This window comes from Beta vulgaris, chromosome 1, assembly GCF_026745355.1.
Source record: "Beta vulgaris subsp. vulgaris cultivar EL10 chromosome 1, EL10.2, whole genome shotgun sequence".
Taxonomy (NCBI): Eukaryota; Viridiplantae; Streptophyta; class Magnoliopsida; order Caryophyllales; family Amaranthaceae; genus Beta; species Beta vulgaris.
This window is the reverse complement of record NC_079202.1, coordinates 28717037-28732660: the sequence shown is the minus strand read 5'-3', so window position 1 is coordinate 28732660 and position 15624 is coordinate 28717037. Positions and strand designations below refer to the sequence as shown.

Below are 15624 nucleotides of genomic sequence, written 5' to 3'. Positions count from 1 at the left end.
TGAGATATAAAATATTCCATAATTACATTCAAAACAAAACGGAGGAAGTAATATAATTTAATAATTACATAATACAAAACTCAATAATATTGCTTGCATCTACAAAAATTTGTAAAGCAAATAAAACACACACAAGAATAAATTTTTTATTGAAAAACAAAAAAAATTGAAATTGAAATACTATGAATCTAGGAGTAATATAGAGTAGTTCAGTAGTATCACTTTAAATTCTTTAACATGATTGATTATTTGATGAGTCATGAGTATTGTCTATTGAGTGGCGTGTGTGATTAGCATTAACAATTAAAAAAAAGTGATGCAACCAACTGTAAGTTACTGTAGAAGTTCACAAATTACCAAGGCAAGGTTCGCAGAACGACAAAAGTCAGAACGGCAGTACAATTTTTTTGTTTTTGGTTTTCTTTTCAGGTTTTTGTTTTTGGTTTTCTTTTCAGGTTTTAAGTACTTTTAACTAGCGTGGAAAGTTTTTTTTTTTAAGCTGGGATTTTGGGCTCGATTGTACATCATTTTTTTTTTAAACTTAGGGGGAGCCAGGCCCAGGCCTACCCCCATTAAGATCCGTCACTGCTTAGAACTGAGTATGTGAAAGGAGTTGATAAGTTCATTGAGTTTTATTTACAACATCCTCATTTAAATGACAGTGATAAGATAAAATGTACATGCATGAGGTGTAATAACTTGCGTTATTTGGATGTGGACACGGTCAAAGTACATTTGTACAGTAAGGGTTTTAAACCGAATTACTTTGACTGGTTGTTCATCGAAGTGCTACGGGGTCCTCCTCATCTGCTGCTCAGTCAAATCCATATATGGATATGGTTGTGGATGCTTTAGGGAATACTGAAGATCATGTCATGCTTGCCGGTTCAAACTCAGTTGAAGAAGAACCGAATGGTGAAGCAAAGAAGTTTTTTGACCTTCTTAAGGCGGCCGAGAATCCGTTGTATGAAGGGAGCAAGATGTCCGTGCTGGAGATGGCTTCTAGAATCATAAGTTTAAAGTGTGAGTATAACCTACCACACAGGTGTGTGTTGATGGTTTTCTTAGTTTATTGAATGAGGTGATACCCCAGAACAACAACATGGGAAAAACTTTCTACGACACAAAGAAAGTTCTAAAGGGTTTGGAGCTTCCTCATGAGAGGATACATGTGTTATGTAGTATGAAACTAGTAATTAATATCACAACTCCCAAAGATGGGTTCTAAAACTGGAGACTTGTGCAACAATGATTGGCTCGAATCCCGATGCTAACTCCTGACCAGCAACCTGCAAAAAAGGGACCCAACCTGGAGGTTTGGGTGGTATTTCCCCCTCCGATGCTTAAGTCAGATACTAGGGATGTGAAGGAACAATTAGAGAGAGAAAGTAGAGAGAGAGAAGAATTTATGGCAGAATAACAGTACTATGCTCTGAAAAACGTACCTTTCTCCCTGAAATCAAGGACTATTTATACTGTTTGAAATGACTGTTGTACCTTGATGCCGCCCTAATTTGGGAGCATCTGATTGGTTAAGCAATAAAATGGTGACACGTGGCAGTAATTGATTGGTCAGTACACCTCACTTTCATACAAAGGTGCAGACTACTTTTGCTGGGCCTAAGTACAACTTTTCGGCCAAGATAGGGACGTTAGTACACTTTTCCTCTGGAGATATACTTTTAGCCCTGCAGCTTTTTGGCCCTTTGTACTTTTACCCTTATGAGCACCTGCCACGTGTAGGGCTCTGATGAGGCCACTTGTCATCCTGGTAGCCCTTGATTTTTGGGCTACAAATTTGCCCTTAAAAGAGGGAGTTATTATTTTCTTAGGCGCAAAGACGGTTAATCTTCCTCTTTTAACCCACCTGGAACTGCCTTTTTTCTTTTTCAAAAAAAAGGCGCCATTTTGTCGGTTTCCACAGGTCAACTCCTGAAGCCATTATTTTTTACCGGATGGGGGGTCATTTTCACCCCATATAAATATGTGCCTTAGTCGCTCCTGCAATCATTTTAACATTGCTGAGAAATTTTCTAGAGAGAGAGACTGCAATTTTTACTGAGCTTTTAAAGAGAGAAACTACTCCCGTCCAAGCTCTTGCAACTGCTACTTCACTCGTCTGAGATTTCAACTCGTCCTTATATCGTCCAGCTTTCATCTATAAGTATTTTCTTAACTCTCTTTCTTGCTTTTTCACACATTTTTTAAGAAAATGAGCTCGTCTTCTTCATCGAACAAACCCGGCCGCTCAAGGGTTGGTACTAGCCCTAGAACAGAGGGCCTATCTTCTTCGACATCTTCTAGAGTTGGACCCATCTTGGCCGGACATGCATTCTTTTTCTTTTCTCATGGCTGGCAAAGTCAGACGACCCAGTCTTTACCTGTGCAGGGTAATCTGGCGCGCGTCAAGCAAACAGCTCGTATCAGACGAGGAGTTAACCTGCCGGCCTCCAGCTCGGAAATGGAGGCATCTACTGGACGGATTCCCGCTGTCAGAGAGCGTGAAGTCCAAAGTGCTCGTCCAGCAACCCCAAGTCCTTCCCCTGAATACATCCAGGAGGAACAAGAAATCAGAGGCTCCCCAGATCCCAGCCCGTCCATACGTAGGATGGTCTCGGATGAGCCAAAGACGGCCAGCTCTTCCAATCCTGCTAGCGATTCAGAGGAGCCGTCGACAACTTCGTCTGAAATAAGACGGCGGCTAGCTCCTCTTCCTGACCCTAGATTTATCCTGGCCGATAACACTTGGCTGGGACCTTAGACCTTTTTCAATGGCTATGCCCATACCGGGCTACCAATTCGTCCTCCCTGGCCGAGAGGATACCATATTTAGTGCCCTCTCAGGCGATTTTGCTGTTTATCGCATGGCATTAGATGCCGGCCTGCGCTTTCCCTTCACCCTTTCATCAGCCACTTCTTCAGTACTACGACATAGGACATAATCAACGTGCCCCAAACTCCTCGCAAAACATCCTTACTTTTCTGGCCATTTATAATTTAAAAGGAAAGGACCCTTCTCTGGCCGCCTTCACACACATTCATTACGTTGCCAAGGTTCCTAGAACCGTTGAAGGAAGCTGGCTAAGTGTATGCAACCGTCAAGGATTCGTGACGTCTTGGGATAAGAACATCCAAAATGCACTCTTGGAAGGGTGAGTTCCTATTCGTCCAAGCGCCCAGTAAAGCGGTTGCTAATCGGCTTCGGTATTTTAGCCGATCCAACACTAACATTGGACGGATGGCTTCGTATCTGGAGCTAGAGAGTAACTCTGCCGAGGAGATGGTGGAGTACTTCCGGATTTCGGAGTATTCCATGGAAGACGTCTCCTTCAAGGGTCCATCCAATTGGATCCCCTTTAAAGAGATGTTCTATCATGATAACTTCTTAGTCGCTGCCGGTTTCGGCAGGAGAGGACAGAGGTATAACTACTAAAAATTTCCAAGTAAATTCCCGGCCTGATTATCATTCGTCTAACATCTGCTTCTTTATTTCCTTTTTGCGGATTCAGCCAGAAGTAAACTGAGAAAATCTTGGATAGGAGACATGAGCTCGTCCAGATTTGCAGATACTGTCTGGAAGGAATACAGTAAATCTGGTGCCGAAAAGAGGGCCGACACCCTGGTAAGATTACCTCTTCTCCTTTAATTTTTTTTTTTTTTTAGCAAAGCGTCCAAGCAATAACTGGACGAGCTGCTTCTTTTGAAGGGCAATCCGTCCAGATGAAGGCTGGACGAGCTGTCTCTCTGAGAAGCAACTCGTCCAGTTTGATTGCTTGACGGGCTGCCTCTTCGAGGAGCAGTACGTCCAGATGAAGGCTGGACGAGCTGTCTATTCGAGGAGCAACTCGTCCAGTTTGATTGCTTGACGGGCTGCCTCTTCGAGGAGCAACACGTCCAGACGATGGCTGGACGAGCTGCCTCTTTGAAGAGCAACTCGTCCAGATGATGGCTGGACGGGCTGCCTCCTTAAAGAGCCACTCGTCCAGATGATGGCTGGACGGACTGCCTCGATGATGAGCAGGACGTCCGGATGCATCCGGACGATTTCCCTCTTTGAAGGGCCTCTAATTTATTACATATTTCCAATCTTTCAGAAAAATGCCCCAACTTCCAAAGCATTGGCTAAGAAGGCGGCAGCGAAGAAGCGACCGGCTGGAACCAGTGAAGCTCCTCCTTCTAAGAAGGCAAAGGGATTCACTGCCAAGAAGAAGAAAACGACACGGCCGGTTCCTAAGGTCGTGATCGATATACCGGCCAAAGAAGAGGCCAAGGAGGAACTGGCCGAGATTGGCTCTCTCGCCCTGGTGACCTACGCCGGCCCTGCCGAGCAGCCTGCAACTTCACAACCTGACGAGGTTTTTGTTCTGGACGATGCAGGACAATCTTCTCAGCCGGACGCGGCTACAGACGGGTCCGCTTTCTCTGGACCAGTGGCCAAGCTGGTAGGCCAGATGCCTACTGCTTATAGGACGGCATCCGTTCTTCTGGTGAGTCTTATTATTCAAACGTAGTTAGAACACTACGGGTTGGCGGACGTCCGATGAGTCGTCCAACAAACAGGCCGTGGTTATTCCCATCAGATGTACTGACGAGTCTAATCTTTCAGATAAAGGGAAGGGTCCAGCTGTTGACGGCTCTCTATCTTTCTGACGATGAATCTTCTCCGGCTTTTGGAAGATGTCATCGTCCGAGCGCGAGAAGCTCAAGCTGGAGCTTTTCAAGTGCTTTCCTGAACCTACATTAAGGGGTTGAGGGAGCATCATCAGGGCATGTAGGATACATGTCTCAACTTGCTGCGAGGTACATCTTTCTTTCTTTAGACGTTTATTTTCTTACTTAGATATATATTTCTTCAAGTTGCATTCGTCTGACTCTTTTGTCCTCCTATTTTCAGCTCTTTGCTCGCAGCATAATAACTGAAGATTGGGCGAAGGAGCTCAGAAAATAAATTAAAAGGCTCGTCCAAGATGTGACTGCGGCTGCGGACCTAGCTCAGTTCAAAATGGCCGAGCAGGAAGTGCTGCATCAGCAGTCCAAGCTGGCCTGGGAGATGCGGTCAGCCGATATTGAGTCTCAAAACAAGAGTTATCTACTTCGACTGACTGAAATGTTGGACGAGAGAGCGTCTCTGGAATGCTACCTTCTGGACGAGAGAAACTCAGTCATGACCATGGCTGCCGAGTTTTACAAAGAAAACCTCGTCCTGAAGGTTAAAAATCAAATTCTCCGAGCTGAGGTGCGGCACTTGAAGCGGCCAAGGAGGCTATGAACAACGTCATAGATACCTCAAAAGAATGGGCTGTGCAGGCCTTTGGTATAGATGGCTGAAGAAGAGATATCCAAGATATGCTCGTCGGCTAGAGTTCCAAGAAAGCTTGCACAAAGCCACCATATCAGGGGCAGAACTTCCCGTTTCGAAGAATCTTCTGAGGATGAAGAAGGAGAAGAAGATATGGAGGCTCAGGACGAAGATGACAATGATCCTCCTGCGGCTTAATTTTTTGTTGTATCTTGGCCGGCCGTGAGCCACTTGTACCTTTTCTTTTTTCTTTTAGACTAGCTTGTAAACTTCTCTTGATTTATGGAAAAGTATCTTTCTCAATTTCAGACTTGTTATACTTTACTTGTTTAAGACGTCTTGCCTTACAATTTCATATTTATGCCAAGTACAAAAGCAACTCGTCATAGCATACTTCAGACGATCCTCTACTTCAGACGATCCTCTCAGCTCTTTTGGCCGGTTGTTTTAAAGCCTTTATTTATGTCCCAGGCTTAGATGAATAAGTATGAAATCAATTCATCAACATTTTCTATCTGACCCATTAGTTCTTTTCTGGACGTTCATCACCAGATGCCCAAGCATTAAAGTTTGAGTTTTAAAAGCCTGCTAAGTTAATAACTTGTTCGGCCGGAACCTGGGCAATCATTTGTCATTCGACAAAGACTCAGTCGTTTATAAATTATGCCCCTATATGCCCCCCTTCTTGGACGAGGAATACTATATCCTCCTGTGCAAGAAGGAGTTAAGACCATAATTTTTAAATAACTTTGACGTTTTTCTAAGAGTGAGTGCAACTCGTCCATCTTTGTTAAATTATGAAATAACTTGTTCCTTTACTAAGGTTGTTATTTCTAAGTTTTTTTGGCTATTGGACGGAAAGTAGAATACCTTTACTAAGGTGTCCTAATTCCAGCCGACCTTGTTTAGGAGATGTTTAACTCTTTAAGTAAACAACGCCAAGACTATGTATTTATCCATTATTGGACGATAACATTTCAGCCATCCTCCTAATGAAAGGTGCATTGTCTTTTTGCTCTGTTAAATTAGTTTAGCTTTGGACGATAGTATATAATTAAGCAAACAAATCAAACAAAGTCATAGAGAAGTAGAGTTGTTATATATGAAGTTTGCTTGACGACTAGTCAAGGTACATGTTATACATTCTACTTTTTTTGTAATGCATTAATAAATATTACAATTTGGGTAGGATGCCCTAAACAAAGTATTTTTTCAAAGTGTCAGAATTCCACGTCTACGAATGGACGTCCGTCCATGCCCTCCAGACGAAAGGTGCCATTCTGAACTACTTCGATTATTTTGTAGGGTCCTTCCCAGTTAGGGGTAAGCTTGCCTAACTCTTTCCTTAAGACGAGGTCTCCCAGCTTTAACGGACGCCTTGCAACTCTCTTGTTGAACTCCCTCGCCATTCTCAACTTGTAAAGTTGCATTCTCAGCAAAGCATTGCCCCTGACTTCGGGAACTAAGTCGAAAGCCGTCCTAAGAGCTGCCCAGTTAGCATCTTCTGAGTACATCATTACTCTTAAGGTGGGTTCTTCAACCTCAATAGGAAGGACGACCTCAGAGCCATAGACCATCATAAAAGGAGTTTCTCTGTGGAATTCTTGGCCGTTGCCTTATTGACCATAAGACCAGTGCAATTCTTCTACCCAAAGCCCCTTTGCATTGTCCAACTTCTTTTAATCCCGGCCGAGAGAATCTTGTTAAAAGCCTCAACTTGCCCATTAGCCTGTGGATGAGTCACTGCGGCAAAGTGAGCCTTGATTCCTTGGTCAGCCAACCATTGACGGAGCTTCGGTGTTTCAAATTGTGGCCCATTATCAAAGACGATCGACTGGGGCATTCCAAACCTTGTAATCAGGTTCTTCCAGATGAACCCTTTGACGTCATTAGTGGTGATGCCTCTTAATGATTCAGCTTCAACCCATTTTGTAAAGTAGTCCACAACTACTATTACAAATTTTTTCTGGCCGGCAGCAATAGGAAAAGGCCCAAGAATGTCCATCCCCATTTAGCAAAGGGAAGAGGAAAGAGAATTGGAGTCAAGTAATTGGACGGCTTTTGATATGATATTACCATGATCTTGGCAACTATCACATTTCTTGGCGTATAGCAGGGCGTCTTCTTTCAAGGACGGCCAAAAGTAGCCCGTCCTGAGAGCCTTTTCTGCCAAAGCTCTTCCTCCAATGTGGGAAGCACAAGCTCCCTCATGCAACTCCTTTAGAACACCCAAACCTTCCTTTCGGCTGATGCATTTGAGAAGAGGCCGATTGTAGGATTTCTTGTATAGAGTCTCATTCCACAACTCAAACCACTTGTCCCTTGACTTCACATACTTAAGTTCAATTGGATCAACAGGCAAACGGACAGTCTTCTTAAATTCAATGATTGGGTTCATCCACTCATCCTCTCGGCTGAGAAACAGAACTTCTCCGGCCTCAATGCTCTTGGCCGCTTTACCTCCCAGAAGACGTTCTAGGAACGTGTCCTTCAGCCGAGCTGGCCAGCTTAGAAAGGGCATCAGCCTGATGATTCTCATATCTGGGCACTTGATCTAGGACGAACCTTTTCAAAGACTTGATCTCTTCTTTGACTAAATTCATATATTTGCTCATGGACGCTTCCTTGCATTCAAATCACCATTACTGACTGACGACCAGCAGAGAGTCAGTTTTAGCTTCAATTTCCAAGGCTCCAGCCGCTTTGCACATTTTAATGCCGGCTAAGAGAGCTTCATACTCTGCCTCATTGTTGGACGCCTGGAACTTGAACTTCATTGCATACTCAAACTTGTCTCCTTCTGGGATTGAAAGATGATCCCTGCCCACATCCATTCGCAATTAAGGATCCATCTACCATCAGGGTCCAATGACGCTTTCCCTCTGCTGGATCTTGGACGGGTTCTATAGTTGGCCGGGTAAGCTCTACAATGAAATCAGCTAAAGCTTGCCCTTTGATTGCCTTTCGAGGCTCAAAGTTAAGTCAACATGTTGAGCTCGAGACCCATTTTAACATCCGGCCAGATGCATCCATCTTATGCAAACTTGCCTCAGGGCTGATCAGTATAAACAAGAATGTTGGGCTAAGAAGTAAGGCCTTAACTTCCGGCTGGCCATCAACAAAGCCAGGCCGAACTTTTCAATGGACGAATACCTGTTCTCCGCATCTTTCAATACATGGCTCACAAAGTAGACGGGTATCTGTGCTGAGTCTCTCTCAGCCAAGAGAACAGCGCTTACAGCGAATGGAGACACGACCAGGTAAACGAACAATTTTTCTCCCTCGGCTGGGCTGATCAATCTGGCAACTGCCGAGATGATCTTAACTTGCTGAAGCGCCACCTCAGCCTCTTCCGTCCATTCAAACTTGGCATTCTTTTTAATGGTTGCAAAGAAATGGTGACATTTGTCCCCTGATTTCGAGAGAAACCGTCCAAGAGCAGCCAAACAGCCCGTCAATCGCTGAACTTCTTTGACTTTGGACGGCGAAGACATATTCATAATAGCTTGAATTTTTATGGGATTTGCCTCAATCCCTCTCTGATCAACCAAAAATCCCAGAAATTTCCCAGCAACTACGCCAAACACGCATTTCTGCGGATTGAGCTTCAACTTAAACTTCCTCAAAGTAAGGAAAGTTTCCCTCAAATCGTCCAGATGATCTATTTCTTCTTTACTCTTGACGATCATGTCGTCGATATAGGCTTCCATATTTCGCCCAAGCTGCGGCTGAAACACCGTGTTGATAAGCCTTTGAAATGTGGCTGCGCATTTCTTAGGCCGAAGGGCATTCTGAGCCATCCATACAATCCTTTCTCAGTAATGAAGGAAGTTTTATCTTGGTCATCCGGCCACATGGGAATCTGGTGGAAGCCGAATAGGCGTCCATGAAACTCAGCAAGGCATGGCCGGCCGTTGAATCCACCAGACGATCAATTTTAGGCAACGGAAAGCTGTCCTTAGGACAAGCCTTGTTCAGTCCGTATAATCAACGCACATTCTCCAGTGCCATTCGGCTTTGGAACCATCACAACATTTGCTACCCAATCTGGGTAATATGTTTCCCGGATGAACTTAGACTTGAGCAGCTTTTGAACTTCTTCATCAACGGCCTTATTTCTGGCCGGCCCTAGGCCTCTTTTTCTGCCGAATAGGCTTTTCCCGTGGCTCAATGTTGAGCTTATGGACGGCCACCTCAGGATCTATCCCAGGCATCTCCTCTACAGCATAGGCAAACACATCTTCAAATTCTCGCAGCAACGCAACTAAGGCGTCCTTGATTTCTGAACTCAAAACTGATCCTATTTTCAATGTTCTTTCTGGACGCTCTGGATTTAAGCAAATTTCTACCGGACTTTCTACCGGCTCTGGACGTTCTAGTCCCAGACTCATTATAGCCATGACCTCTTCAGACGAATGCTTTTTCTTCCTTGATTGCCAAACATTTCTCTTCTTGCTGGGCAAGAGCATGGACGGCTTGCCTCAGGAAGGTGCTCTTGAACTTTCTCAACTTCTTGCTTAAGCTCAACAATTTGGCCTTTCATTTCTCGGCCGGATCATCCTCCTTGTCCTTTGGACGCTCTGCCTCTCTTTCCATGATGATGGTTTAAGAGTGGTGAGGTAGCATTCTCTAGCAGCTTGCTGATCTCCATAGAAGATCCAATCTTTCCCCCATCACACTCAAACTTCATTAACATTAGGTGGGTCACAATGACAGCCTTGATGTGATTTAAGGTAGGTCGTCCAGAATGACATTATAAGCAGTCAAGTCTCGTACTACCAAAAATTTCACAAAAAGCGTCATGGCAGCATCTTTTCCCTTACCCTGACGGGCAGTGTGACAGTCCCCATGGGATGGATAATTTACCGGCATCAAATAATTTTTATCAAACTTCAAGCGAGACAAACAATCAGCACTGATTATATCCGTGGAGCTTCTAGTATCAATCAGAATTCGCCTAACCCTAAGGTTGGCAATCTTCATTTCCACAACTAGTGGATCATCATGCGGGTCCTTATCTTCCCTGGTCCAGCTCGCTGACCACTATTTTTGGGAAAGGATCAGACTCGGCCTGGTTAGTGAGCATAACCTGACTGAGCTCCCTTAAATAGTTTTTGTGGCGGCGATTTGTTGGACCTCCGCCGCAAATCCTCCTGAGATGACCATTACACATCATCATCTGTGCTATCTCCGTCCATCTTTCTTCCTTGACGGTTATCTCTTTTTGGAATTCCTTCCTGACGAAGGTAGGTAATTGTTCATCTTACCTTTTCGAGCCAACTCTTCTAGTGCTCTTCAAGTGCTTGCATTCATTGGTTTCATGCCCACAATCTTTGTGGAAGTGACAATACTTGCTTTTGTCTCTGTTCGATAAGGCGTCTTCATTTCGCCGGCCCTTTAGCTCATGCTGATCTTTATTTCCATCAAAATGGAATATTGATCTTTGTTGAACTCTATTGGTTCACTGAGGCCGCCGGCTCATACCGCCTACTTCTTTGGACGAGGTGGTCAAGAAGTCATTGCCCAAGTCTCAGCCTTCTTGGGCGGATTCTTCTTTGGCTGAACAGCTCCTCACTTTCTTCACTTGGCTGCTTTGCCTCAGCACAAACCTCGTGGCATGATGAAGCCTCAGCCTCTCTTAAAGCTTCCGTCAAAGTAGTGATTTCTTCTTACCAAATCAAACTTAAAACTTCCTGGTCTAAACCTCTGATGAAGGCGTCAAACGCCACTCCCGCATTTAGATCTTGGATCTGCAATGCCTCTAGATTGAATCTCTTCACATAACCTCTCAATGCCTCCTTAGGGCCTTGGATGACTTTACCCAAGTGCATGCTTGCCTTTTGTTCTTGACGATTAGCCACCAAGTGACTGGTGAATAGAATGCTAAGTTCAGTAAAATTGTTCACTGAGTTAGGCGGCAAGTTGTTAAACCATTTTTGCGCTACCCCCTTCAAAGTAGCTGGGAAATTCTTACACCAAGTAGCATCGTCCACCCCTTGGACATACATCTGATGCTTGTAAGCTGATAGGTGATCGTCTGGATCAGTAGTTCCGTCGAAAGGTTCAATGGTCGGGAGCTTAACCTTTGGGAAAGGAGGGACTCCATATCCTGACCGAGAAAGGAGTTGGCCAATTGATCTGGAGTGCCGCAACCTGACCCTCAATGGGTATGTGCTCCTGACGGTACTCCTTTATACCGGATTAGATGAGGTGTTAGCTAAGGCTTGACGCCTGTACACCATTGGCTGCAAAACTGTCTTTTCCTGCCTTGGCTGAAAGCTGATGGTCCACGGCTTCGGCCACTGTTCTGGACGGAGTTTGGACGATCCTTCATATAAGGAGTGGAACCAGAGGTGAACGTGCTGACTCTGCCCTCTTGGCTTCCAAATATTCCCTGGCATCAGTCTCATCTTGTGGCCAGTAGGGGGAATATTGTCTCCTGGACGGACTACCAACCTCCAGTCCATCTTTCTCCTAGAATCACTAACAGCTGGCCCTTCCCTTTGGAAACGGCCTGGTCAATTCTGGCCGAGGTGGCCGACTAGGTCCTGGACAACCTCTTGGGATCTCCCTTTGAGCGGCGCTGCTGCCTCTCCTCCTGGACTCAGCTGAAAGAATAACATATTGTTCTTAATCTGCTCTTCCATAACAGCGGCCATTCTTGCCTGGAAGTCATTCAACACATTCTCCAAGTGACCAGCTGTCACTGGACGGTCAAGATTCTCCTGATGACTAGAGTCACAGTCCTACCCTCCAGATGGACGACAGCATGGCCATGATCTCGTCCACGAGGCGGCCTCTCCATCCACAGTGTCTTCTACCTGAACTCTAAAACTTCTGTTCCTTGCGACATTCGATGAATGACAGTCCGTCATTGCTGCGTCTCCCCACAGACGGTGCCAAATGTTACGTAGTATGAAACTAGTAATTAATATCACAACTCCCAAAGATAGGTTCTAAAACTGGAGAATTGTGCAACAATGATTGGCTCGAATCCCGATGCTAACTCCTGACCAGCAACCTGCAAAAAAGGGACCCACCCTGGAGGTTTGGGTGGTATTTCCCCCTCCGATGCTTAAGTCAGATATCAGGGATGTGAAGGAACTTTTGAGAGAGAAAGTAGAGAGAGAGAGAGAAGAATTTATGGCAGAATAACAGTACTATGCTTCGAAAAACGTACCTTTCTCCCTGAAATCAAGGACTATTTATACTGTTTGAAATGACTGCTGTACCTTGATGTCACCCTAATTTGGGAGCATCTGATTGGTTAATCAATAAAATGGTGACACGTGTCAGTAATTGATTGGTCAGTACACCTCACATTCATACAAAGGTGCAGACTACTTTTGCTGGGCCTAAGTACAACTTTTGGGCCAAGATAGGGACGTTAGTACACTTTTCCTCAGGAGATATACTTTTAGCCCTGCAGCTTTCTGGCCCTTTGTACTTTTACCCTTATGAGCACCTGCCACGTGTAGGGCTCTGATGAGGCCACTTGTCATCCTGGTTGCCATTGATTTTTGGGCTACAACAACATGCATGTCCTAAAGGTTGTATGTTGAAGGGTCAAACTTCAGACACCCTTAGTGCAAGAAAGGATATGGCACGTGTTTGCAAACGCCGGGAACTGGAGCTTGTTGATGATGGTGTGGGGAATTTGGCCAAGCCTAAAGCACCTTACACATTCGACAAGGCTCAGAAAAAGGTATTTTGTGAGTGGGTACGTGACTTGAAGTTTCCAGATGGCTTTGCATCGAACTTGAGTAGATGCGTGGATCTTAGTTGTAGTAAATTGCAAGGATTGAAGAGCCATGACTGTCATGTATTCATGGAGAGGCTGTTGCCGGTTGGTCTAAAAGAATTGCTTCCTTTGCATGTTTGGAAGGCGATAACCGAAATAAGTCAATTCTTTCGAGATTTGTGTGCGTCCACAATCAAAGTCAGTGAGATGAAGCGCTTATAGAACAACATCGCTGAGATCTTATGCAAGTTGGAAAAAATCTTTCCTCCATCATTATTTAATTCAATGGGGCACTTGCCGGTTCACTTGCCTTATGAAGCAAAAATTGGTGGCCCCGTCCAGTATAGATGGATGTACCCTTTCGAAAGGTAATTGAATTTGTTTTAAGTGTCAAACAATACTGAATTCATACATAAAATGCTAATCCTCACCTTACTGACAGGTTGCTTAACCACTTAAAACGTAAAGTGGGAAACAAAGCACGTGTTGAAGGTTCAATATGCAATGCCTACGTAACTGAGGAGATAGCGAACTTCTGCTCCAACTACTTTCAGCCCGGGATTGACACAAAATCAAGGGACTTAGGAAGAAATGTCAATTCTGATGTCGCTAGCACACATGGTCTTGGTGTCCCCGAGTTGTTCAGGGAAGACTGCGGTCGACCGAGAACAGATGGACGTTTGCGATGGTTGCAAGACAAGGAGTACGATCGAGCACATCTTTACGTACTTGCAAACAGTGGCATCTTAAGTGATTTTGAAAGGTAATTTGGTGAGAAGTTGTAGACCCATTGTGTTACATTCTACTTGTCCTTTGCCTAACGTGTGTGACATTACTTACTCAAGGCGATTCGAGGATTATATTGTCAATTCAAGACCGAACATTGCTAAGGATGATGTGTGGAGCAAATGCGAAGCCGAGTTCCCTAGTTGGTTCAAGACAAATGTGAGTTTCGTACATTATTTGTTATAACCATTGAGATTCCTTCATGAACTAACTTAGTCCCTAAAACCAGGTCCTTGGTGCCATGACAAGTGACGATGTCACTCGAGCTCTTGCTATGGGTCCTTCCAGACAAGTGAGAACGTGGAATCAGTTCTTTGTGAATGAATATAACTTTCATACACAGGAATATGGGAAGAATAAGTCAACTATGAACTATGGTGTATGTGTACAAGCTGCTGATAGAGCTGATTACTTTGGCATTTTGGAGGAGGTTATTGAACTGGTGTACCATGGTAATTTGGCTGCTTATAAGACAATTTTGTTCAAGTGCAATTGGATGGACTCGGACAAGGGTATGAACATTCATGAACAGTACAAACTTGTGGAAGTCAATCACACCAAGAAATACCCAAAATATGATCCGTTTGTATTGTCATACCAAGTTATCCAAGTATACTACGCGCCGTATCCCAGCCTTAGGAGGGATAAAGTGCAATGGTGGCCTGTGTTTAAAACGAAGGCAAGGTCCGAAGTTAATGCCCCGGTTGATTTGGATGTTCTCCGGGAGGAAAGAGTTTATAGCGCTGCAGTTCTTTGTGCTCCGGATGAGATACCAGATTATGATGCTGGTGACGACAACAATAATGATGAGATCATGGAATTTGAGGCGCCGAATGAACAAGGAGAACCAAGTGATTATGAAAGCAGCGACGAGACTGGTGATTTGACTGACGATGATGATGACGAGGATGATTTGTTTGATGACGTTGAGTGTATTTTGTTACCTTATGTAGTTTGCTTTTGTTGTAAGACAATATGTTTGTCATTTTATCGCTAGTGCAGACCTCTATGTGTAAGACATATTATTTATTTTTATTATATGTGTTTTAGTCATTTAATATGTTTTTAATTTGGAGCTTTTTCCAAATTGATTAATTATGTGATGTTCAATATTTTGTACTACGGTTTTATAATTTGTTTATGATTAATTTCATAGTTTATTGATTATAATATGTGATTACTTTCAAGCTTTTGCAGATGTCATCAGGTACCGGATCCGGAGGTGGTCCTCGTGATGGGGGTAGTGGCAGAGAGGGGCGTGAGCCTCAGCCTGAGCGTGATGGCGAGTTGGAGAGGGACGAGGATAATCATGAGGCTGGGGTAGGTGACAAGAAAAAGGAGTTGGATCCCAATGGACTTTGGTAAGTTATATTATGAGCGTAATACTTTATTACTTTTAATAGATTTTATTGGTGTTGTTCTGTAGGTTTTAATTGCTTTTTATCAGGTTTGCAGACAATGGAGTCATTCGCGACATGACTAAATGCTTCAAGCAACATTTCCATCATCCATGGAGGAACTACTCGTTGTGATTAGTTTTCTTATATATGTAAACTAACCCTTTATACTTAAGTTTATAATATGTAAACTAACCCTTTCTGATTGGTTTGTTATATGCATGTAGGGCACATATAAATGGAGGGAGGAGCTTCAATCTCAAGTGAGGTCTACATACGACAGGAAAATGGCCAAAAGGTTGAAAGATAATCACCACTCGATAGTAAAGAAGAAGGGTGGTGTTTGTCCGACATGGTTGTCTCTGAGCATTCACGAGCAGATGATGAAGAATGCTCAGGAC

The 15624-nt window shown here is 44.0% G+C and overlaps 1 protein-coding gene across 1 annotated transcript; it reads left to right on the top strand.

The window, feature by feature from the left end:
- The first annotated feature begins 13794 nt into the window (after positions 1-13794).
- Positions 13795-14945, top strand: LOC130592151 (uncharacterized). The gene is made up of 2 exons (XM_057396324.1): positions 13795-13985; positions 14056-14945. Exon 2 carries the CDS (start codon positions 14068-14070, stop codon positions 14821-14823), a length of 756 nt encoding a protein of 251 aa, XP_057252307.1. The 5' UTR covers positions 13795-13985; positions 14056-14067; the 3' UTR covers positions 14824-14945.
- Positions 14946-15624: the final 679 nt, after the last annotated feature.